Here is a 25,535-nt window from a genome sequence, read left to right on the forward strand (position 1 = left end):
GATCACTAAAGAATACAAAGGTTATTTCTGAGAAAGCCAAATCACAGAAGACCATAATCATTCTGTAACATTTATCTGTTACCTATGAAATGTGATCCACACAGATGAAGATAACATTTTACAGAGAAAAAACTAATATTTAAGACCTAAATGACTTTAAGTCATACAATATCAGAACTTAAGATGAAACCAAGATCTTCTGACTCTTAGGTAATTCAATGCTCTTAAATATGTATAAGTCTAACCTGGTAATTAATTAACTAGGAAGTTCATTATAGACAAAATCAACAGAGAAGGCAGCAAGCAAAACAATAGCAGTCATTACAATTCAAAATATTTTAATACTACTTTGAAGAGACTCATTAAATAGTAAAATCAGAAAGGACATCCTACAGAAATCTGGGCCAGAGATGGATTAAAAAAACAAAACAAAAACCTCACCCATACTAACAGTAAAGGCAGAGCTGGAAGCCAATTTTACTTTCTAGTAATCCAGGGCTCTACTCACATTCTCAGGTCCTTCAAAAATAATTAAAGGAGCTACCAACTTTTCAGACTTCAAAAAGCTTTGTTTTAAAAGTTCTTAATTGAATTTATATGAGAAATTCATTTTTTAAAGTAAAAAATATGCAGGCTTCTTTATATACAAAACACTTCCTGATTTGCAACATCACATATACCGTATTTAACATTATCAGTGGCTGATAACAGAACTGTCATTAAAATGAGAGATGTTTATATATGGATACACTACCAGTGTAACTCTGAATCATGTACAAATACACACTCTATTGTCATGTATTATCTAAAAAGAACAAACCTTTTTAAAAAGAAAAAAAAAAAGAAATTACCAAATATGGAGCCCATTAATGAAGTCTCCATTGGTTACAAAGGCAATCAGCAATATAAGTGTTCTAGGCATTTCTGATAAAGAATGTGGTCGGAATTATTACCACAGCTGCTTCTATATAGTTTATTTCAGCAGGAAGGGAACTATCTGCTAAAGACCACAAATGGAATACATTTCCAGGAGAAAAGGACATGATTATGAACTGTTTCCATTAACTTCTTTATGACTCAAAGGATTTCCAGTAGTTAAAAAGAAGGACATGGCTAGAACCTGCTACTCAATAAATACATAAAACTACTGATTTTAGGTGGACTCATTTGTGTGCTACTAAGCTTTGTAATTACTCATTAAAAATATTCTCAATCAGGGCTAGGGTTATGGCTCAGTAGTAGAGAACTTGCCTAACATGCAAAAGATACTGGGTTCGATCCTCAGCACCATATAAATAAATAAATAAATATATATATTTAAGAAAATATCCTGAATCATATATTTTGATGGTTAAAAATGAAATTGTGTAAGTTAATACAACCCACCTGTCTGATAGTAGGTTTCAGCAACAGAAGGTTGAGGCTGGGCAGCAGCAGCTACAGCAGCAGCAGTTGCTGTTGGCTGTTGGTAGTACTGCTTACTATCATAAGCTACGGCAGGAGCTGTGGATCTTACATATGAGTATGAGTCCTAAAGAAAATGAAAGGAAATCTTGCTAAAATTGGCAAGCAAAAAATCCTTACTATATAGAAATACAAAAAAGAAAAACAACATAAATATCAGACCTAAAGGAATCAACTCAATATAAAAAAATTAATTTTGAACTACATCAAGATCAAAAACACTTCTAGAGGCATGTTTAACTTCTAAAATCAGAACCATCATTGAAATATTTAAAAATAACATTTATTCAAATAAAATTTAATTTCATTTAAAAATTCACAGCACAACTCAGGAGACTGAGACAAGAGAATTACCAAGTTCAAAACCAGCCTCAGCAACTTGGCAATGTCCTAAGCAACTTAATGAGACCCTGTTGCAAAATAAATTTAAAATGGGACTGGGGAGATGACTCAGTGGTTAAGTGCACCTGGGTTCAATCCCCGATACCAAAAATAAACAAAAAAGACTTATGGAAATTTTGCCTTAAAGATGGATACTACAACATTAGGAAAAATGACCCATGAAGCTAAGGATGTAGCTCTGTGGTAGAGAGCATACCAAACTATTTGTGTTATTAAGCTTTGTGATTACTCTAGTTTTCTCTTCCATTTTTTTTTCTTTCTTTCTGAAAGATCAAGGCGAGCTGAGTAAATTCTGGCACTGTCTAAAGTAAGGAGGGGTGGAAAGGCTGAAGAAGTAGGCATGGCCCAGAAAATGATGGGTTTCAAAAACCCTATTAGAAACAACAAAGTTAGGTTGGGGCTGTGGCTCAGCAGTAGAGCTAGCATGTGTGAGGCACTGGGTTTGATTCTCAGCACTGCATATAAGTAAATGAAGGTCCACCAACAACTAAAAAAATAAAATTAATAGCAAATACTAGTAATGTTGATTTCATATTTTTCACAAATAATAGAAATCTGGGGCAAGTCCAGTAGGATCAAAGTTTAAAACCAAACAAACAGTCAGGCACAGTGGCACATTCACGCTTGCAATCCCAGCAGCTTGGGTTCAAAGTCAGCCTCAGCAATTCAGCAAGGCCCTAAGCAACTTAGCAAGATTCTGTCTCTAAATGAAAAAAAAAAAACAAAAAACTCAGTGGTTGAGCTCCTCTGGGTTCAATCCCTGGCACCAAAATAAACAAACAAATAAATAAATCCAAACAAAACAAAAAGAAACTGAGTTAAAAAAATTAGAACTAAATTTAATTAAGCTAATGGTAATCAAGTAATGTCTTCAAACAAAATACTATATGAACAAGTACCTAGATAAGTAAGAGCATGAACAATTTTTTGTTATTTACTAAAAAAGAAAATCTTGACAACATAAATGTACAAGCCACGGGATTTCCATCTTTGGTAAGTGCCTAGAAGAAAATATGTAATATATTTGTCCAATATAGCTTAGGCCCATGAATAAAAAAAAAAAATCTTTTTGAGTTGTAGATGGACAGAACGCTTTTGCTTATTTTTATGTGGTACTGAGAATCAAACCCAATGCCTCACACATGCTAGGCAAGCACTCTGCTCTGCCACTGAGCTATAGCCCCAGTCCCCATCATTCTTAAAAGAGCGAGCCACACCTATGTTTCAGATGGATAAATAACATTCTAGTACAATCAAGAACATCTTTCATATGCCTTCTTTTTTTTTAATCAAAAACTTGGGTACAAAATATTTAACCTAGAATTCATGTGTAACTTTTAAAAAGCTAAAGCAAAAAAAAAAACAAAAAAAGAGTGTGTGTGCGTATATATACACATACACACACACACACACACACATAATAAACAGGGTAAGGGAGAATTACTAAAATTCATTTCAAGAAAATTTAATGCTTATTGTCCCCCCAAATATCTAGAAAATCCATTCACTTTTCTCCTTACCTATATATTTTGGAAGACTCAAGTTCGAGAAGTACTGACTTGGGCATTATATTATATACTGAGAGTCCACTAAAATTTCACATTAAGGTGATTGAAACTAGTAGTTTTCTTACCTGATAGTTCTGTGTAGTAGCTGGGGGTGGTGGTGGTGGTGCTTCTTGTTGCCTCTGGGTGTAACCATAGTCAGTTGCTGTGTGTGCAGTAGGGTAGCCTCCATAAGCAGCAGCTGTTGCGGCAGCTGCAACAGCTACTGGTGCGGGCCTGGCAACTGCAACTGTGGCGGCTGCTGGTGCATAGGCAGCAGTAACTGTGTGAGCAGCTACTGGAGCCTGATGGACAGTGTAGCTAGCAACTGTAGTTGGATGAGAATAGGCTACACCGGAAGCTGGCTGCTGGCTATATTGTAAAGTAGAAGAATAAATATAACAAAATTTAATTTTAAAATCAAGGAGTAAGTCAACTTAAAGTTATTCATCAACTTAAATTAAAATCACATTTGCAAGTAATTTAGTCACAGACTACAAAAGGCCAAGTATTTGAACTCAATAAACCTCCTACTTAACACTATATTTGTTTCTGTTCTTTAATTTCTATTCCTGAATCCCAATACATTATATATTCACACATATTACGTTTCGGATCATGGATCATATTGCAAAGCAAGGACAGCAAACTGGGATAGGATCATTAGGAAGAAAAAGAAAACTGACCAAAATAGGAATTTAAAGAATTATTTGTTGTATGTGAAGTTCTTTATTATATTCTAGTTTTTATAATCTGAACAAAAAAATCTTGGCACTCTATCATTGAACTCTACCCTCAGTCCTGTAGATATTTTTGATGAACAAACTTCAGAGGAAGTAATGGTGATATGTGCTACTAGCATTTAACTTAGTGGGCAGAAGAGGCCAGGGATTCTGTTAAGACATCTTAAAATGAACCCCCAAAACAAATACCTAAATTATGTCAACAGTCCTCTGGCTGAGTAATTATGTCTTAGGGTAGAAAACTTCCACTGGAATACGAACTTAGATAAACATTCCATCTTAGAGGCAGCATTTCATTATATTAACTTTTCTTAAAAATGTTATAGAAGGAGATCCAAATCAGATGATTTGCAATCATTACCTCAAAAGAGGCAAAAATATTTCCCTTAACAGTAATCAAATAATTTCTCACCATTATTTTAACTTTTAAATCGAGACCCTATGTCACTTAAAACCGAAGGCCTATAGATTTGTTGCTTAACATTCTCACGATTCCACTTGCCAAAGCTGAATAATTAAGGTAGAAATGAGGGCCCCAATGGCTATTAAGTGGGCAAAGTTAAGCTGACCACAAGTTTTAATGAGCTGACAGTTAAGAATAGCTAAGTGGGTAGTGGGGACCCAGACATAAGCTGAAGCTGCACTAATAGAGTATCTGAATTCATGGGATATAGTACAGGGTATTCTGCATGGGTGTCCATGGTACCATACAGTTTAGAATAAAAATTTGGGGGCATTATATTTTAACTGTATCATGGAAAACACTGAAAACCAGGATGTGTTAAGGGGTAATCAAGATAAATCTTACAGATATGGGTTTTATTTCATGAAGGACCTGAGGAAATTCAGTCTAGAAAAGGTAATAGCTGCCTTCTAAAAGAAGACACTTACTCCATGTTGCTCCAGAAAACAGAACTAGAACCAACAGATGGAAGTTACAGGGTGGCAGATTTCAGTCCAATATGAAAAAGAAAACAAAAAACAAAACAAACAAACAAACAAAACTTAGAATAGGGTCCAAAGAACAGAATCCAAAGAAATGCCAATAGTTTCTATTTGGACGAGATTTCCATATTTTGACATAAAACTAACCAACATTTTCTACATAAATGCCAAGTTATAAGACAGGAAAAGGGAATTTTATATTTTAATAGTGGGAAGTGGTTGGGAATTGACATTTTCTGTGGGCAATTCTATATTCTTAAGAAAAACTGTCAAATAAGTTATACATCATCAAAATTCCCAGACCTGAGAAAAAGAATTATAGTTAAATATAAATACACTAGGTCTGTGAAACCTATATTAATCATTTACTAATAGGGTAATATTTCACACATCCAAACTATATTGGATAGAAAGGACTTTGGTTATATAAAAATTCAAATAGTTTTGGATTCTTATACAGTTGTCCCTCAGTATCTATGTGAGATTGGTTCTATGACTTCCCATGGATGACAAAAACCAAAGATACTCAAAAGTCCTTATATAAACTGCTCTAATATTTGCATACAACCTATATTCATTCTCTTGTAAACTGTAGATCATCTCCAGATTAATTGTAACACTTAATATTACATAAATATTTGTTATGCTGTATTTTTTAGGAAATAAAGATAAGAACTTCACCATGTTTAATATAGATGTTATTTTCTTTTGATTTTTCCATTCACAAAGTAGAACACACAGGTATAGAAGGCTAACTATACTGTTTCAATTCATCCCACCATTTCTTATCCAGTATTTGTCCACATTTCTTGGTCCCCAAAGTTTGTCCTATATGACAAAAAGCAAGTGGGAATATAGTAGAATGTCAAGTCTGCTAGGCAGGCAAGTGATTTATATTCCCTCTGATTATAATTCTAAAAGTATACGTGACACAGGAATATGACTATGCTCTGATTTATTCCTTCTGCCCCAGTATAAAAAGTATTCTCCATCACTTTTCCAAGTGTCTCAGTTTGAACAATAAATTAACGGCACCCTTCCTAGGAAGCTTACAGAAAACATGCCAGTTCAATTAGCAATTACTCTACACACACACACACACACACATATATATCATAGGCTGCCTAATCCAACTCTGCCCTGTAGAGCCAGATACGTACTCATCTGAACTGGAATGATAATCTCTACCAAAAGCATTAGGAAGCATGATAATGCAGTTTTAATTCCTAGTGCACCAAGCACTAGGGCAGCTGAATGCTGTTCAGAATAAGGTTAGAAAACCCAGAGAGTGTGTTATTTTAAATCCATCTGAGAAATTCTTTCAATTACAAACATTTTTTAAAAAATTACCTTTAACATGATATAGATGATCAGATTCAACTAATTAATTGCACTGATTCAATTAACTATTTAGTGGATAAGTAAATTTATTGAAAAAAAAAAATTCAGACCAAGGACTGGGGGATGTAGCTCAGTGGTAGAGCACTTTTCTACATGAGGGAGGCCCTGGTTCATCCCTAACATTGGGGATTGAGGGTGCATTATAAAGAAAAGAAAATTCAGGTCAAATCAAGTTCAAATTAGTTTATGCAAACTTTATCATAGTAAGAGACAGTAAAAATCAAGGTTTTTACCTAGTTTGAAGCATATTAAAATAAAAGGTGTTAAATTTTCTCACTACACAAAACATAAAATGTACCTGTCTTTAAATTATTTCTTGAGTAAACCAGGACATAAAGTAAACAAAAATTCAAGTATTGGGTCATAAAAATATTTGTGAAATATGAAACTTCTGTTTACTAAGCATCCTGTACAGCAAAAACTCCTATTTGGATAATAATATCCCTCATGAAGAAAGTCTAATCATCTTGTCTGTTTTAAACTGGAAAAGCTAATTAATCAACCAGGAAACAAACACAAGAATAACGTTTAAGAAAGGTGAAAGAATATTTCAAGAGTCAGACATAAAGAATAGTTACTTCTCTTGGTAAAAAAAGAAAATAATAGAAAAGACAGTATTTACGGAATTATTAAGCAGTAAAAACATTCTTTATATTCTTGGATTTGCCATGGAAGTTAATGACCAGATTCCTACCCGCTTGTCAAAAAGTGAGCAGCCTACTGCTTTTTCTTTAAATAAATAAATTAAAACCAAAATCACCAGACATTTAAAGAAAGCCTATTTTAACTACAAAACCTCTTGGGAAATAAATATCTCAAGGTAACAGATGAGAATTTTCAAAAACTAATTTTTATCTATAAAACAAGAACTTAGCACTACTTAGAACATGAAGGTGAGAGATACAGTCAAGTTAAAGATATGAAAAATATAAAAGAAAAAGGATACATTTACAAGGTCTAATATCTAAGTAGAAGGAATTATAGAGAGAAAAGAAAAAAAAAGTAGATGAAAGAAATTCCCTAAACAACTGAGTGAGACCCTGTCTCAAAATAAAATATGAAAGAGCTAGGAATATGGCTTAGTGGTTAAATGCCCCTGGGTTCAATCCCTGGTATCAAAGGGAAAAAAAAAGAAAGAAATTTTAAAAATTCCCCACTTCTACAGGAAAACACATTTTCAAATTCAATGGTGGGCCTACACAATGCAAGCAAAACAGAATAAAAGAACCAAACTTGGAGACATAGTATTTTTTACAACATTGCAACACCAAAAAACATCTTTCAATTTGCCAAAGAAGGACAGGGAAAAAAAAAAAAAACCTAGCCACCTACAGTGAAATGAAAATTAACTTCTTATAGATATACTAGTGGCTAGTAGACAGTAGGAAAACATCTGTTCCAAACTCAAGGAAAAATTATTATTAATGTAGACTCCTGTACTCAGTCTAATTACCCAGCATAATGATAGTTTTAGACATGCAGGGAGTGAAATTTACCTCCTGTAAGCCTTTTCTTAGGAAGCTCCAGGCTAAACAAAAAGCACACCAAGAAATCATGGGGTCATGCCAACAGTGGAGAAAGATGAAAGCATAGGTCAGCAGCTACACAACAGGCCCAGTCATTTATGGTTTAAAAACTGGAATCAGCAGAACAGAAATCTCGGCGAAAACGATATCCAGAAGACAGAGGATTGTACACAGTAGATAAGAGACAAGGAGGCTAGAAATCTCAAAATATAATCAAGACAGTGACAGCAGGTTAAAAAAAAAAAAAAGCAATGGAAGACTTCAGGAAATATGAAAACTACTCAGGAAAGGCATGATCCCAGTAGAAGAGTTCACAATTGGGCAATTAGTACAGTATGTAAAAGGAAAAATCCATTTGAACTTCAGCCTTCAAAGATTTTGTTAAGTGGTACAAGATTGTAAAAATGAACATACTGGGAAATGTAATCATAGAATGAATGGTATCTGGATCCTCAGTGAACACTATTTACACATTCATAATGGAAGAGTTTTTGCTTTAAAGTTTTGGCACCAACATAAATTAACAGAAGATAAACTGATTGCAGAATATAATATAAATGTTATCATAAGTAAAACTATAACATGAGATGAGGTGAATAGAAGAAAATCACAAGCATTTAAAATTCTTAGAGAATACTGAACTACTGTTGAATCTTCAATGGGCTAGAAATGGAATGTATTATCTGAAGAAATAGAAAGAGTCTACCGCTGAATTTTGGAAGAAGAAAAATGAGAAGAGAAGCACTAAATTTTAAACAATGATTACAGGAAATACAAAGATAACTGCATTCCGCTGATAAATTAAGAAATAACAAAAGAGGCACATTATTTAGTGATATGGAGATTAACACCAAAAGAAAACTAGACTTCATTAAGGACAAAGGTCTCTGGGAAGGGTAAATTTTTAGTTTCTACACAACAGTGGCTCTCAAAATGTGATCCACGGATTCCTAAGACCTTTACAAAAGGGTTCATGAGGTTCTTCCCTTTTTTATTAAACATGAGACCAGACTGCCTTCATATATTTTAATCCAAACAATTTACTGCAACAGGCAAAATGCAGAAACAGATTTAAGAATCCAATAGCTTTGACTGAGAATTAAAAATTTTTTTAAAAATGTAAAACAAGTCTTTCTGATCTATTTTTTGGAATTTCATTATTTTTCATAAAGATATTTTTGGTTGGCATGTTATTTCTCTTATTTTGAATATTTTAATTTTAATTTCTAATGTAGTAAATATCAATATAGCCCCCCAAAACAAAAGCCCTTTGGGATCCTCAATAATTGCAAGGGTCTGAGGGAATCCTAATACCAAAAAGAACTATTTTTATGACACAATCCATTAACTCTGAGTTTGTAATGATTATTCAGCATTCATTTTCCTGCTATTTATTACCCCTTAAACCAAAAAGATTCTTTATTATGCAACAGAAAAAGAAATTGCCTAGTTTATTAATAACAACTACTATTAATAACAACTGCACTGTCTTACAGTGACAGTTAAGTATGGCTTATAATCAATGGGAACCTAACAGAAAATTACTTAACCTAATTTCAAGAATCATATAACAAGTAGGACCGAAGCCTGAAGAGTATGGCCCCAGTGTATGTACTCTTAGCTACCATGTCGACTCTATAAACTTGTGTTCTTAAATAGTCTACAACATGGAGACAAATTCAACATTTAACAAAAATCAATTAATGTAATTAATACACAGAAACAGAGTGAAAGCCAAAATCCATGCAATCATATCAAATGATGTAGAAAATGCATATATTATAAAAAGTACTCAACAAACTAGAAACTGAAGAAATGACTTCAACATAATAAAACTATTTATGAAAAGCCTACTACTAACATCATAATTAATAGAGTAAGACTCAAAGCATTTTCTTGAAGATCAAGAAAAAGACTTCTATTTAACATGGAACTGGAAATCATAGCCAGAGCAATTATGTAGGAAAAGGAAAGAAAATGTGTCCAAATAAGAAAAAAAATAAAACTATCTTTGTTCACAAATGACATGAAATTGCATGTAGAAATCCCACAATATACCACAAAAATAAACAGACTACGCAAATTCACCAAAATGTTGTATAATACAAAGTTAATACACAAACATTGGTACATTTCTTTTCTTTTTTTTTTTAAGAGAGAGAGAGAGAGAATTTCAATATTTATTTTTCAGTTTTCAGCAGACACAACATCTTTGTTGGTATGTGGTGCTGTTGGTATATGGTGCTGAGGATTGAACCCAGGCTGCCCGCGTGCCAGGTGAGCGTGCTACGGCTTGAGCCACATCTCCAGCCCCCATTGGTACATTTCTATATAATAATCCAAAAAGAAAATTAGGAAAACAATTCTATGTACAACAGAATCAAAATGAATAAAAATATTTAAGAATAAACTTAGTCAAGAAGATGGAAGACTTGTGCAATTAAAACCATAAAACACTGCCAAAACATTTAAAGATACAAAGTGGAAAAACACCCCATGTTTGTGGGTTGGAACACTTAGTATTAGGATGTCAATACTCAGTGAGCCACAGATGCAATGCAATATATATCAAAATCCCAATGACTTTAAATTGCAGAAATTTAAAAATCAATTCTAAAATTTGTATGAAATTGCAAGGGAACCCACATAGCCAAACAACCTTAAAAAAGGACAAAGCTGGAGGTCTCATACTTCCTAATTTCAACCTTAAGTAAACAAACAAACAAACAAACAAAAAACCCTATGGTCATCAAAACATTGTGGTACTAACATAAAGTACAACATATTGATCAATGGAAAAGAATAAAGGGCCCACAAACACTCTTGCATACAGTCAACTCTTTCTTGACAAGCATGCCAAGACCATTCAATGGGGGAAGGGACAGTCTTCTCAACAAATAGGGCTGGGAAAACTGGACATTCACATGCCAACAAATAAAAGATGGCTCCTTACTGAATTCCATATACAAAAAATAACTCAAAATGGATGAAAGGGTCTGTGGGTGTAGATCAGCAGCACAGTACATGTTTAGCATGTATGGGGCCCAGCACTCCGCCATACACACAAATCAAAGACCCAAATAAAAGTACTTAAACTATTAAACTAAAATTCTTAATAGAAAACAGAAGGGAAAAGTTTAATCACAGTAGATTTGGCAATGACAGACAACCGGAACTATATCAAACTTAAAAACTTCTATGAATTAAAGGGTATAACCATCACAGTGAAAAGACATACCAAGCAGAAGAAAATATTTGTAAATTAGCTGGGTGTGATGACACACTGTAATCCAGGCACTCAAGAGGCTGAGGCACAAGCATTGTAAGTTTGAGGCCAGCCTGAGCAACTCGGCAAGCCGTTTCAAAATAAAGAGAGGTGGGGAACATATCTCAGTGGTAAGTGCTTGTCTGGCATGTATAAGACCCTGGACTGGATCCCCAGTATGGAGAGATGGGGCATAAAGAACATATGAAAAGATGTTCAAAATCTTAAATGATTAGAGAAATGCAAATCAAAGTTATAACAAGATATCGTTTCATACCCACTAGAAGGCTATTATAAAAACTAAACACGTGTCTGAGATATACAAAAGGAATTAAAACTGTACTGTTGATGTGATTATAAAATGACGCAACTGCTGTAGAAAACAGCATAGAGGTTCCTCAAAAAATTAAAAGTAGGTACCCAGGCACAGTGATACAGGCCTGTAAATCCCAGTTACTAAAGAGGCTAAGGCAGGAGAATCCCAAATTCAAGGCCAAGCCTGGACAACTCAGTGAGACCTCGCCTCAAAATAAAATTTAAAAATTGGTAGTAGTAGAGCATCTGCCTAGCATGTGCAAGGACCTGGATTTCATTCCCAATACCTCAACAACAACAACAAAAAAACCACAAAAAGCAAACATCATATGACCCAGCAATTGCATTTTTGCATATATGTCCAAAAAATTAAAAGCACAACATCCAAGAGATATTTTTATGTCTAGCACCATTCACAAGAACCAAGAAGTGAAGCAACTCAAACACCTAACAAAGGAGGAATGAAAAAACAAAATGTGATATGCACACACAATGTCATATATTCGGCCTCAAAAAAGGAAAGGAAATTCTGTCACATGGGTACACTATGAATGAACCTTAATAACATTATGCTAAGTGAAATCAGCTAGTTAAAAATAACAAATGCTTCTATGAGATATCTAGAGTGATAAAATTCACAGAAACAGAAAGTAGGATGGTGGTTACCAGGGACTAGGGAAAGGGCAAAAGAAATTGTTGTTTAATGGGTCTAGTTTCAGATTTTTGAGATGAACAAGGTCTGAAGATGTGTTTCATAACAATGTGAACACAATGCTTACTGAACTATATACTTAATACTAAGATGATTAATTTTTTTGACAAATCTGAATAGTGCACTCCCACATTCTGATTTAATATGGCTAAGACAATTTTTCAAAGTAGAAAAAACAAATGAACATTTAGCATTCAGTTAGGTAAATTTATATAAGATAACTCAAAAATATTAGCAACTATAAGACATCTAAAATGGGGACCAAATATTTTTTAAAATTTATCTGTTAATACAAGTGAGAATATTGGACAGAAAAAAAAGGAAATTCTTTAGCTAAAAATCAAAGGTAATCCTAATAAGTTTTACTCCCATGTTTGTAATAATGTCAAAATATATTCTACTGTCATGTATATCTAAAAAGAATAAAAAATTTAAAAAAACAACAACAAAAAACCACAAGTATACTAGCTATTCTGATGGCATCTGCTGATTTTTGATCCCTGGAGGTCTAGAACACTGCTACTTAAGGTAACAGGTCTTCAAACTGCTGTTTTTCTGCAGGGAAAGAAAATTAAGTAATGAGATTAAGTCAATGTATCACTTCCCAAGAGGAATTTTGCTACCAAAAAAAAAAAGTTGAATTAAATAGTATGTTTAGTAATGTAGTTGATTTGCATTCTCTAAAAATACCTTTTGTAGGCTAAAGAGGTCACAGAGCAGCACCAGTCTACCACACTTTTGAGTGGTATAAAAGCAGAACTTGCCACCAAATGTTATTTCTTAGAACAAACTGGCAGTGCACAAGTAGTAAGAACCCAAATCTACTGCTTAGAGCAGCAACTACTCTTATCCAGAGCTCCAAATCTTCCCACTTCTCCAGTATGCTGCTGCACAAACATCATTTTCTGTTATCAGAGACATGAGAGAATTTGGGGGCTCCCAAAGGAATGACCACTTTGAGTAAATTAGAAAAAAAAAAAAAAGCTCTCTTCCATCTTTAAGGGAAAACTGTAAGAAAACTTCAGCCTTGGCTCTGTGTAAATAAGTTTCCCCTTTAACCACAATGTTCAGGTTCTAGGATTTACATCTGACCAGGATCGAAGCCAAGAAGTTAGTTTAATTTAACTCTACACTGTATTTCAGATTACAAAATATGTTTTTCTCCCTGCATGTTGCAGACAATGTTCCAACAAACAAAAAATGAATTAAAAAAAAAATCACAAGCCCCATAAGGCACACAAGCTACTATGTACAAAAGAATCCACAGAATTAAAAAGAAATTTTATTTCTGAAAAGACAACAGGTATTAGAATTACTGGATACAAAACAGATAAGGGAACAAGAGATGGATCAAAAATAATCAGATAAATTTTTTAAAAACCAAGCAGAATTTCCAAAACTAAATGTAGTATATATAAATCACAACCAGAAACTCAGGAAGGCATTACATAACCAACTACACATGGTTAACAAAAAAACTAGTGAACTGGAAAACATCTGTAAAAACTACCCAGAATGTACAAAGACAGAGATGAAAAACATGAGAGATTGAAAAACTGGAGGATAGAATAAAAAGTGTTAATTTACAACTAAGTCATACTACAAATGGAGAAAAACAAGAAAGAAATATCTCAAAAGAAACACTGTCCTCCAATTTTTCCTCACACATGATAGGCAAGCGCTCTACTGCTGAGCCACAATCTCAGCCCAGCCCCAAATTAATAAAAGATAATCTTCATATTCGAGAGCCCCAATAATCCCCAAGTAGGATTAAATAAAAGGAAATTCATACCAACATACACTCAAGTGAAATGGTAAACATGATAAAAACTCTTAAAGAGCTGGAGGAAAAAATTGCCTATAGAAACCAAATGATGACTACTCAAGGACAAGGGCATTTTTAAAGATTGAGATTTTAAAAGACAACAACAAAAAAACTCAGTTACTCTTATATCAACGCTAAAGGAAATTCTGATTTACTTTAGGAAGAATGAAAATGATCTCATAAAGAATGAATGTTAAGTAAAAAGAGGTAAATATGAAGGTAAATTTAAATAATCGTTCACTGTGTATAACAATTATGTTCAACAATAGTTTTAAAAAAAAAATCTAAAACATTGTACAATTGCCTAAACATTTTTACAGGAAATCCTTATAACTAAGTGAAAACAGAAGTGCTTAAAAAAGAGTAAAAGCTAATGGATACCATAAGTTAACTAAAAGTGCTCCAAAACTCTGTACTCAAGAATAACACATTTCGGGGCGGGGGATGTGGCTCAAGCGGTAGCGTGCTCGCCTGGCATGCGTGCGGCCCGGGTTCGATCCTCAGCACCACATACCAACAAGGATGTTGTGTCCACCGAAAACTAAAAAATAAATATTAAAAAAAAAAAAAGAATAACACATTTCTCAAATATATTAAAATCACTTCAGGGAATGATACAACTATTCACAGAAATGAAAAAACTGAAAGTAGCCATTGACCAATTCTGTTTTTATACTTTTTTTAAACAAACTTAATAGAAGATTTTCAGATATGTTTGGATTTCATACTGTGGGAAAGGGATCAGACACTGACACCTCTAAAAGAAAAACAATCAGACACTCCAACAATAATTTAAGTAGAAGAGTGTTATGATTAAATTTACATTTTATAAAGAGCATTATGCTCATGGTTAAAAAAAAAAGATTGGGTGGGCAGGGTTGGGGTTAGTCAGAGAAGCTATAAAGCCATCTTCATAAATCATAGCAATTCATTGTTATTGTTTAAAGGCCTTTTTTGTTTTTCTTTTAACTAAAAAAGTTTTATGTCTGGGCTGGGGTTGTGGCTCAGAGGTACAGCACTTGCCTAACACTCTCGAGACCCTGGGTTTGATCCTTAGCACCAATAAACCCCAAGTGGGATTAAATAAAATAAAGGCATTGTGTTCAACAAATAAAAAGTATTATGTCTTTAACTTCTTTTTGAACATTACGTGACAACCTCTCTTCCTTTCTCTGGCTTTGCCTTAAACACAGATGTTTCCCAACTTTATAAACACAGCTTATTCTTTCCCTATTTTTCTTTCATCCATTCAAAACAAATTAGAAATTGTACTTTTCTGATTTTGTCCCAAGTCACGGCTGTAGGGATCATCACCACATGGAAGATATTCAGATTTATGCTACCAACCTGTATCCCTTTTTTGAACCCGTTTCCCAACACCTACTGAATAATTGCTGACAATGATGGGAATACAATGTATGCCAGCTATTATGAATGACAATGAATCTTCAAAACAATACAATGGAAGAATGCAGAGGCCTCCAGGTGTTGACAATGTTTTGTTTTATTTAATTTGGTGCAGGTTACACAGGTATACTCAGTATCTTCTTATATGTACAGTTTTATTTTTATATATATAAAAATGTTCTTAAAACTTTGAATCTTATGAGGAGCTGTGGTTGTGGCTCAGTTGTATCTCTCTTGCCTTGCACTCATGAGGCCCCGGGTTTGATCCTCAGCACCACATAAAAATAAATAAATAAAAATTAAAAGATATTGTGTCCATCTACAACTAATTTTTTTTTAAATTTAAATTTTATGAGGTAAAAAAATATTATCTCCAATTTGTAGGTAAAGAAACTAAAGTACTACTAAGAGACCATATTGTTCAAAGTTACATGGCAGGTAAAAGAAACTGGATACAGCTTTTAGTCTAACTTCAGAGCCCATCCAATTTCAAGCACATAAGGCAATTTACACATTCCTGTTTTGGCTCAACACAACTCTTTTGTCTAAACTGACAATCCCTCCATTTTCAAAATGTAAAACCATGACATCTATCTCAAACTCCATAGCCAGAATCCTCCAATTTCTCATTTCAGAATTTCATACAAAATTATCATGGCATAGTTATTTGTACAAATAGCTGTTCCTACCCTCCTGCCCAAGAAATGTAAACTTCTTGAGAGAAGGGACTATGCTTCCCCCTCCCAGCCCCACAAAGTGCTGGAGTTGAGTCCAGGAAGCACATGGTAGCAAGCAAGAGTTCTATTACTATGCTATGACCCCAGGCCTACAAATATACAGAGTATAAAGAAAACAAAAGCAAAAGGCTAGGGTTTATTTCATTCATTTGATCTTTATAAGTAATGAAGAGCTGAACTGCACATGGCTTTCATGAAATACTAAAAATGCCACACTCAGAAAAACGTACAAATATTGTATCCTACAGTGGTGTCAAGGACAATTTACGAACAAGCACAGTAGATGAGTCCTCGGCTTTAATATAGGATAAAGATGTATCTCAGTAATTATAACAATTACTACTCTTCTAGATTAACCTGCTGGCATATTTCTAAAATAATGTCTTTTTAAAAAATAAATACCTCTAAGTAGCTCTACATTCTAACTAACTATATATTTAAGCATAGGTCTATCTATGGAATTTGTTGTTGTTTTTAAAATATTTACTTTTTAATTTTAGGTAGACACAATATCTTTATTTTGCATTTTCATGTGGTGCCGAGGATGGAACCCAATGCCTCATGCATGCTAGGCGAGCACTCTACCACTGAGCCACAACCCCAGCGCTGGAGATAGACAATCTATGTCTATCTCTGAGTCAATATTACTTTTTTAAAAATAAGTTTTGGTATCTGATATTCCAAGTCTTTGCTTATCATTTCTTACCAGATTGTCAGGACTACATTCTGCACTACGAACAATGAAAGTCCCCCAAGAAAACCCAAAAATCTTGATATTTTTTTTTGGAATTACATTTTACATAGACTACTAGTAGTCAATAACCTGATGGCACTAATTTTTTTTCCTCGAATATAACCTTTATTTCCACAACTTTTATATTCGATTGTATTTTCTTCTTAAGGTGTTTTGCATGTTTCATTTGTTTTATTCCTACTTACGTTTGATGGCTATATCTAAACAGGTTTACTTGAAACTTAATGGTCTAATAAATTAGTATTAAAATATTGCTGCAACAGGAATGCTACTGTCTTTTGCCTGATCTTAGATCCAAGAGAACTTAAAGTCTTGTTTTTCTTTTTTGCAGTACTGGAGATTAAACCAAAGTCCTCAAGCATACTAGACAAGTGCTCTACTACTCAAGCTACACACCCCAGCCATTTCTGTATTTTATTTTGAGACAAGGTCTTACCATGTTGTCCAAAATGGCCTTGAATTTGCAATCCTCCTGCCTCAACTGGGACTGTAGGTATGTGCCACTATACCCTACCAATGTGCTGCTCTTATTATTTCTCACTTTTTTTGGTCTGATAATTTTAAATCTCATGTTGTCTGCATATAAGAAAAACTTTCTTCCCTCCTCTGTTACATTGAAACCTAGAACCAATGGATAGAAGCACTTATTTTTTAAAAATTTTATTGTGAGATTATGAAATTCTATGTATTAAGTATATTCGATATTAACCAAGGAGCTTTTAAAAACCATTATAGTATTGTTATTCGAATATCAACTTTGTAGGAATACTACAGCATTGATTGGAATATTTTCTGAAAACCAGGTTCTAGGCTAGGAAACTTTATATTTAATTTTCAGCTCAAGGCAAGTTAGGTGAGAAAACAGTGGTAGAGAGGCTAAGTGCCCTGGCCAAGTAACAGAAGAGATAAAGCTGGGATTCAAATCTAAGACCAACTAGCTTCAAAAATCATGCTCTTTTTCACCATAGTAAATAATAAGGGAGTGTACAAAAGCATACTCAAAAATACACCTCAACATTCTATGTGGGGATATTTGGGCTCAACCTAATCCTTTTTTATTTTTTGCAGTGTTGGGGATCAAACCCTTCTTTTTAAGCATGCTCTTCCACTTAGCTACACTCCAGCACTTTCCAATTACATTTTTTTTTTTTTTTTTGGGTACTGGGGATTGAACTCAGGGGCACTCAACCACTTAGCCACATCCCAAGTCCTATTTTGTATTTTATTTAGTGCTGTCTACTGAGTTTCTAAGAGCCTTGCTAAGTTGCTGAGGCTGGCTTTGAACTTGAGATCCTCCTGTTTCAGTCTCCTGGACCACTGGGATTACAGGTGCACACTACCGCGCCTGGCTTCCAACTACTCTGAAGGCTCTAAAAACATATAAGGGAACTATCATTAAATGCAACAGCAACTGCAACTACCTTTTAAGAAAGTTAGTTTTCATTCATTATTTCAAATTTATCCAAACAAGATATGTTCTAGGCTCTCTGATTCAACAATGGAAGAGCCAATATACTTAAAAGTTGGAAAAATAATTTTTTCATAAAGCCAGTAAATTTCCACCACCATGGTTGGTTTCAAAAACCTGTTCACCTGGTTTTTTCACCTCCTCAGTTAGTGATTAATCCTTTTAGATCTTACTAGTATTACTTTTATTCTTTCTTTCAAGACATAATATTTTTAACTCTATATTGGAAAGTGTAAAAGAAAAAAGAAAAAAGTAAACTCATTGGCTAACCAACCTACCCAAGCTAAATGTTAGCCAACCAAAGTTATCTTAGTGATATTTAGACACTTACCATTTAGGAACATATGCCTCAAAAGACATCTCAAAATCATTAGATAAGATTCCTTCGTTGGACTAGCAAATCCTTAATTTAAATGTCCATCAACAAATTGTTTAACATTTGCAAAAATTAAGAATATGGGAGTAATCTGCATGTTTATGTAACATTTAAAGTCTCTGGATTCAGTAAATACTAGATAAAACATAGTAAAAAAAATTGTTAAAGGTAGAATAGCAGTCAGACATCAATGACACACCAAGAGTTATATAAAGGATAAAGAAAACTAATTTAAGTACAAGGTAAAGATTTAGGTTATTGCTTTGCACAGGCCCCAAGTCAACAGGGTCAGTTGACCAAGGTCTGAAAATCATGAGCCAAAATAAACCAGGCTGATCTTAGTTCTCTCAGCCATATATAGTGGGCAGAGCAAAAACAGAAATACAATGAGTACTATGTAAAATCATCTTGCCATTGATTAAAAGTTTATAATAGTAAAAAAAAAAAAAAAAAAAGATTTAGGTTATCTAGGTAACAGACAAGTGTCTTGACTTAATAGGAGAATAACAAGGAATGTCCAAGGTTTTTCTAAAAGATTAGATGCAACAAAACTGGCTGTTTAAAACTCTCAAGTAAATGGTTACATCCTATTAATTATAGAATGGATAAAATTCATAACATATATTTGTATATACCTCAAATACCCTTGAAAAATTCAAGTACTATGAGAAATTCTGTAGCCCTGTCAAAGGAATGGGAAAGGATTTTTGATCCTAAAGTATTACAAAGTTTTCTTCCCATTGAGAATTATTTTCCTTCACATTCTTTGTTCAAACAGTTCTTTTCCCAAGAACTTATTATAAAATTAGTCCTGTATTTCAAAAAGTGTATCTTTTCTAACAGACAACTGCTACATTCAAGTAGGTTATCCACCCAAGTTCCCTTTCTGCCAGAAAACCATCCATGTTTTCACTATGCCTGAGATTTTCTGTCCTGTACACTCACAAATTAATGTCCTATAAAAACATACAAATAAACATACAAATATGTGTGTGTGTATATCTGTGTGTTGTGTGTATAAAAATTTCCCATGGGAGAATAAAATCTGTGAAAGGTAAGAAAATAAAAAGATTCCATTTGCAAAGATGGCTTAGTGGGTTTATTTACATGCCTTTACGAACAACATAAAACAGGAAAAAAAAAAACAGTGAATGATGGGACGTAACACAAAGACTAAGTAAATGCTTACCACAAAAATGTTCAATACTCATTACCAAAAATAAAACCTAAAAGTTATTAAAATAAATTTAAAGATCTCCTTATAACATCTTAACTTGATCTTCAGTATGCCACTGTGAATATCTACTATTAAGCTGGAGATGTAGTTCAGTGGTAAAGCATTTGTCTAGCATGCATAAGGCCCTGGCATTACCCAAAACAAAAAATAATCCTTAGACCTAAAATAAATTCAATCAAATACTTTGCACAACTTTAACCAAGAAAACTAAGAACTGGAATTAAAATTTAGAACATTTACTCCATAAGTACTTAGAATTCCTGGGTTTCAGATCTTTCAAATTAAGAAAACAAAAACAAAATTAGCAAACTAAGCTGTGTTCTTTCACTCTGAAAGTTCAACTGTTTCCAGCCAGAAGAAAAATCAGCAACTGCTTTTTTTTTTTGCATATGCCTTTGCTATTCATGTTATTTATTCATCTTCCTTGGCCAAAGTATTAGCATCCTTGGATCTGATTTCTTCTATATAAAGGCAAGAAATTTTCATGAACTATATGTACAAGGACAAAAAAGCTTTATTAGTTAGTTTTGGTAACATGCATTCAAAGACTAGTATTTTCTCATTAAGACACACATATCAATTCAGTAATTTGGATTGTTATTACAGTTTACTGAAATGGATTCAAAATATTCGGTACAAAATTTTGTAAGAGTATTCTATTCTGGGATAACACACGTAAATATCTTTAAAATTAAGTCTCTTTAAATTGATATTTCTTCCTTGTTTCTATCTGTAGTTATGTATTTATAAGAAATATTTCAGAACTGCAACAATATTAGGTACAGAAATTCTGTAGTTAGTTTCACATACTGGGATAAAACATATAAATGTAAGTATTTTACACAAAAAATCAAGTATCTTTAAATTCATACTACCTCCCTTTATTTCTATGTCTGCATTTAGAAAAAAAAAATTCTAAACTGCAACAAAAAAACCCTTTACTATTCAGTGAGCAGCTAATGATTTAACAAATGTAGATACTAAGAAAACAGAAAAATACTACATAAAACAGCCCTTTCTAGAACACACGGTACTTGCTAGCAGTAGATTAATGGCACAGATGCCAATTAGCTATCTCGTTTCACAGAAAAATAAAATGGCTTTTTTTCTCTTCAGAAAAATTACTAACTCTAAAAGGGTTTATTATTGAAACTTTGTATAGTTTTTACAACTTGTAAGCAAAGGATTTAATAATATTTGAAAAGCCCCCCAAATTCTGCTGTAACAATGTCCTCTCAGTTCTTTTTTGCAATACAGACCTCAAGACAGCTGTAAAATGGTACATATGATGATGCATTCAACAATTAGTAAAATACAAATTTTGTCAATATAACATACCCTTATAAATTTTAAAATCAATGGGGTCTTAAACACTGCATCTTATTTTAATTGGCAGATTTTTTCCCCAGGAGCATATATAATAATGTCTCTTGCAATAAATGGCATCCTAAGACTCCATAATATAGGGCAACTTTCTCAGAATTCGAAGTTTCAACCCCAAAACACAGTTGACCCAGTACTAATTTTTACAGGTGGAGAAAATGAAAACCCAGATGTACGCTATCCCCAGCATCATAAATCAAGATCAAGAGAGACTGTCATTCAAATGGTATGACTCTACTGATGCCCCTTTCCATTACACAACCTGTGCCCGGAAGTAAATTGGGGTGGGGAAGGAATCTATCTGGGTTTAACTAATACCCCGAATACATCTGGCCATCTATACATTATAAATCTTACTACTACTCAGGAGCCATGTGCTCTTATGGTCTAAGTCAAGAGACTGTGTCAGAATGACTCAAGTGTAATAACAATAAAACATCCATCCAGTTTTCTGTTTTTATCTTTGAAAAGCTTTATAATGAACTACAGACAGTTCGGAATTGACAGCTTCCCTTAAGGTAGAGATTTTAGCCAGTGCATTGCAATGACTCAGTATAATCTCAATTGCGTTTCCTTTTCCCCAAAGGAAAAAGACCTCCAAGGTGAATTACTGGCCCACCTGAAGCCTAGACTTAGTAGCTAAAACAAGGCTGTGGCACTCATTTATCAGCACCAGAAACTTGCCCATCTTTTCCAGTGAACTACACAATTCACAGGTGGTTGGCATATTAACATCTCTCTTTGCGTGGAAAACTGAGGGAAAAAGATGAAAGCAGTGACGCCGGCAGTGGGTTTGCAGGACTGGGGGCGCAGGATGGGGGGAGGCAGGGGAAACGGGACGGAGGAGAAGGTGCCTAGACAACGACATATATCTGGGCTCAGGGGACTAGAGCACAAGGGGAAGACCAAGAGAGGCGTCGGAGAAAAGGCCGACGGGCCTGCGACTCAAGAGATCCTTTCCATCCCCTCTCCATCTCAGGAGCGAGAGAACGAAAAGAGTGGGGGCTGGAGAGGCGGAGGCGGGGACTGGGGGCCTGCCGGACGGCGGTGGCGGGCGGCTCGGCTCCGCTCCAAGGCCGCAGGAGGCCATTTTAACTCCGGGGCCGGCGAAGGCCCCAGCGGCCCTCCACGTCCCCAAACCTCGGCTGTCTCTCCCTCCCCGCCCCCACCGGGGGCGGCTCCCCGCCGCGGTCCGGGCCGGACGGGCCGGGGCGGGGCGGGCCTGGAGAGCCGCGGGGCACTGCTGGGCCTGCCGCAGGCCCGGGCTCGGGGCCGCTGGGTGGGGGCTGGCGCGGGAGCGGCCGCGGGGGCGTCGCGTCGGCGGGATCCGGGCCCAGGGGCGAGGAGGGGGAGAGAAGGAAGGGAGTGGGGAGCCGTTACCTATACTGGGCCGCAGCCGCCGCCGCCGCCGCCCCGCTGTGGGTGAATCCAAAGTAGTTGCCGGTCGCCATTTTGGCATCTTCCCCCAGCCGGCTGGGCACTGCGGCGGGCACGGAGAGTCGGGTCCCATGGCGGGAGGAAAGAAGCGGAGGGACCGGGACGCCGAGGGAGGGAAGGGGAGAGAGAGAGGCGCCGTGAGAAGCCGCCCTGGCCGGCCCGGCCGCGGCCCCGCTGCCGTCCGCCTCCCGCCCCGCACTCCCTCACTCCCTCGCACGCCCCGGTGGCGGCCGCCGCCTCCTCCCCGAAGCCAGCCCCAACCTCCGCGCCTCCCCGCTGCCCCAGGCCAGAGAAGGGACAGGGCAGAGGCCTCGCGGGCCACATTAGACTCACCATAGGTGAAAGAAACTACAGGGCATATGGGAATCATGGGCTCGGGCTGCTGCTGCTGAACTCTGAACTCTCACCCGCTGCCTCCCTCCTCTGCCCCACTCCTCCTCAGCGGAGAACAGACCGCCGCCTCCGGCCGCACTGCGCAGGCGCACTCGCGTTCGGCATCCTGGGAGCTGTAGTCCTCGCAGCCCCCGCGGGCACAAGCCAGGCCTCGGCGTGGGGGCACCTCGCGCGACCGTGAGCCTGGGCCTCTCCCAGGTGGTAGAGACCGCGAGGTGCGGCCCGGCCGCACGAGTGCAAGAAAAGGACGTCTCGCCCAGCCACGGGGAATCGGGAAGAGGGATCGGAGGGTGTGATGTCTGTTAGCCTTTTCGCCCTCTTCACGCGTTTACTTTTTCATTTGCATTTGTTCTCTCACGTTTCAGTCTTCCCCTTCCTTTCACTTTTCATTACAATTTGAGCTGGGTTAGTTAGAATTCTGCCTCATTTCCGGCATTCCTGCTGTTTGTCCTCGGCCTTTGAAGTGGAGAGGGAGAGAAGGGGAGAAGAGAACGAAAAAATAATGGCTAGTGTGCTAGACGAAAAAAACACGCCTGACGCCCCTGCCACAAACGCTTCCCGCCATTCCCTCTGTCCCGCCGCACCCTCTCCTTTGAGTCACTCAAGCGTATATAGACCCCTACAAGTTGCCAGGCGCAGTTGTAAGTGCTGTAGACGTGGCCGTGAGCAAAACCACGTCCACGTTCACATGGGATTCACATGCTAGGAAGGGGTCTGAGTCAGATAATAGCCAAAACAGAAAGTCGGATGGTAAGTGGAGCTAAGAATAAAGTAGGGCAAGAAAGTAAACAGAGCTATTTTATTAGGATGAAGTTAAGGCCACCACTTGTGTAGAGACCTGAAGGAAGTGAGGGAATCAGTGAGGGAATCAGCGACTTGGGAAAGGGAAGTTAGGTCCTAACTCAGGACCTAACTTTTGAGTATCCAAGAGGTCAGAGTGGCGGGACAAACCAGTTCTAAAAGGTGCTTGGTATGGATGCCTGACCTTCGTGGTAAAGATGGAACAATATTATTCCTCCATGCAAAAATCTCTTCCTTCCTTCTGCTTTCTCTTTAAACTGTCTCAGTTCATTTTCAATCATTCCCTTTCTTCTTTCAGTCCCTCTTCTGGCGGACTGTTTTGCCGCCTTCCCTTTTTTCTGGCTTTCATCCTCTCAAAGTGCTCCATTTCACCTCTGCCTTACCTTCTCCTTGCCCATCCCCCAGATCCCCTTCTACTCGTGTCTGCGCAGTGTTGGATATGAGCATTAAAAAGAAATTCAAAGGGTGAATCAGAGCTCCCCCATGAAAGTCAGGGCTTTATCTCACCTTCTCTCTTTCAGAGCAGAAACAATGCCTCAATTCTTATTTGTGCCAACCCTGCTCCCCCACACCTCCTACAAAAGTACAGGTTATGAGAACCTGTCTGATATGTCCTCTTAATCATTTCGAAAAGAGAAAATGTAGAACATTTGCGGGGCGGGGGGGGGGGGGAGAAACAGTGTCCTTGTTTTTGAAAATACTGATGTTTCCTAAAGCAAAATTTATTTGTGCTCCTAGTGTGTTGCTAGGAAAAAATATGTCCTACACATAGGATATCAAAATTGCATTTTTAAAGGTAACTTGCCTCAAGACATATGCTAATTGAACAAAACCCGGGGAGAAAAGAGGTGTGAATCACCTACCTGAAAAGATTTTGTTTTGGCTGATTTTGTTTGGCAGATCTTTAGAGGATGGTGTGCAATTGGCACATCCTAAGCCCACAACTAGAAAGAGGAAGATCTGCCTCTTCTTGGAGGCTATTCTTAGGAGTCAGTAGGTGTGGCAGTAGTGAAATTGTTTACAACCACACCCCCAAAGATGCAGCCTAGGGCTGGGGTTGTGGCTCATTGGTAGAGTGCTCACCTAGCGTTTGTGAGGCCCTGGGTTTGATCCTCAGCACCACATAAAAAATAAAATAAATAAAGATATTGTGTCCAACTAAAAAATAAATATCAAAAAAAAAAAAAGATGCAGCCTATAGGAATACCCTGAACATTCCCTGACTTGCCCTTATTTAAGGAAATAATGTTGGAGAGGACTGGAGTAAAAAAGGCTTAGGTCTTTTTCTTGCACAATTAGTGGTGGACTGACCCAACATGTTATTTAATCTTTCTGAACCTGTGAAACAGGAATAACAATATCATGTCCTTTATAGGATTGTGGTGGGGGCTTAATGAGTT

The 25,535-nt window shown here is 36.4% G+C and overlaps 1 protein-coding gene across 6 annotated transcripts in view; it reads right to left on the reverse strand.

The window, feature by feature from the left end:
* Positions 1-23,629, reverse strand: part of Zfr (zinc finger RNA binding protein) — a 77,680-nt gene extending 54,051 nt beyond the window's left edge. For 3 of the 6 annotated variants that reach the window (XM_078017139.1, XM_078017129.1, XM_078017153.1), the window contains exons 1-5: positions 23,275-23,434; positions 22,885-22,984; positions 5,045-5,068; positions 3,500-3,782; positions 1,387-1,531 (exon numbers count right to left, since the gene is read on the reverse strand). In XM_078017139.1, the coding sequence (XP_077873265.1) occupies positions 1,387-1,531; positions 3,500-3,782; positions 5,045-5,068; positions 22,885-22,984; positions 23,275-23,311 (589 nt within the window). In that variant the 5' untranslated portion in view covers positions 23,312-23,434. Of the gene's footprint in view, positions 1-1,386; positions 1,532-3,499; positions 3,783-5,044; positions 5,069-22,884; positions 22,985-23,274 lie in introns of all 6 variants that reach the window. The other 3 variants (XM_078017145.1, XM_078017135.1, XM_013358771.4) reach the window with 2 other exon arrangements.
* Between the last annotated feature and the right edge of the window lie 1,906 nt (positions 23,630-25,535).

This window comes from Ictidomys tridecemlineatus, chromosome 1 (assembly GCF_052094955.1).
Source record: "Ictidomys tridecemlineatus isolate mIctTri1 chromosome 1, mIctTri1.hap1, whole genome shotgun sequence".
In the NCBI taxonomy this organism is placed as follows: Eukaryota; Metazoa; Chordata; class Mammalia; order Rodentia; family Sciuridae; genus Ictidomys; species Ictidomys tridecemlineatus.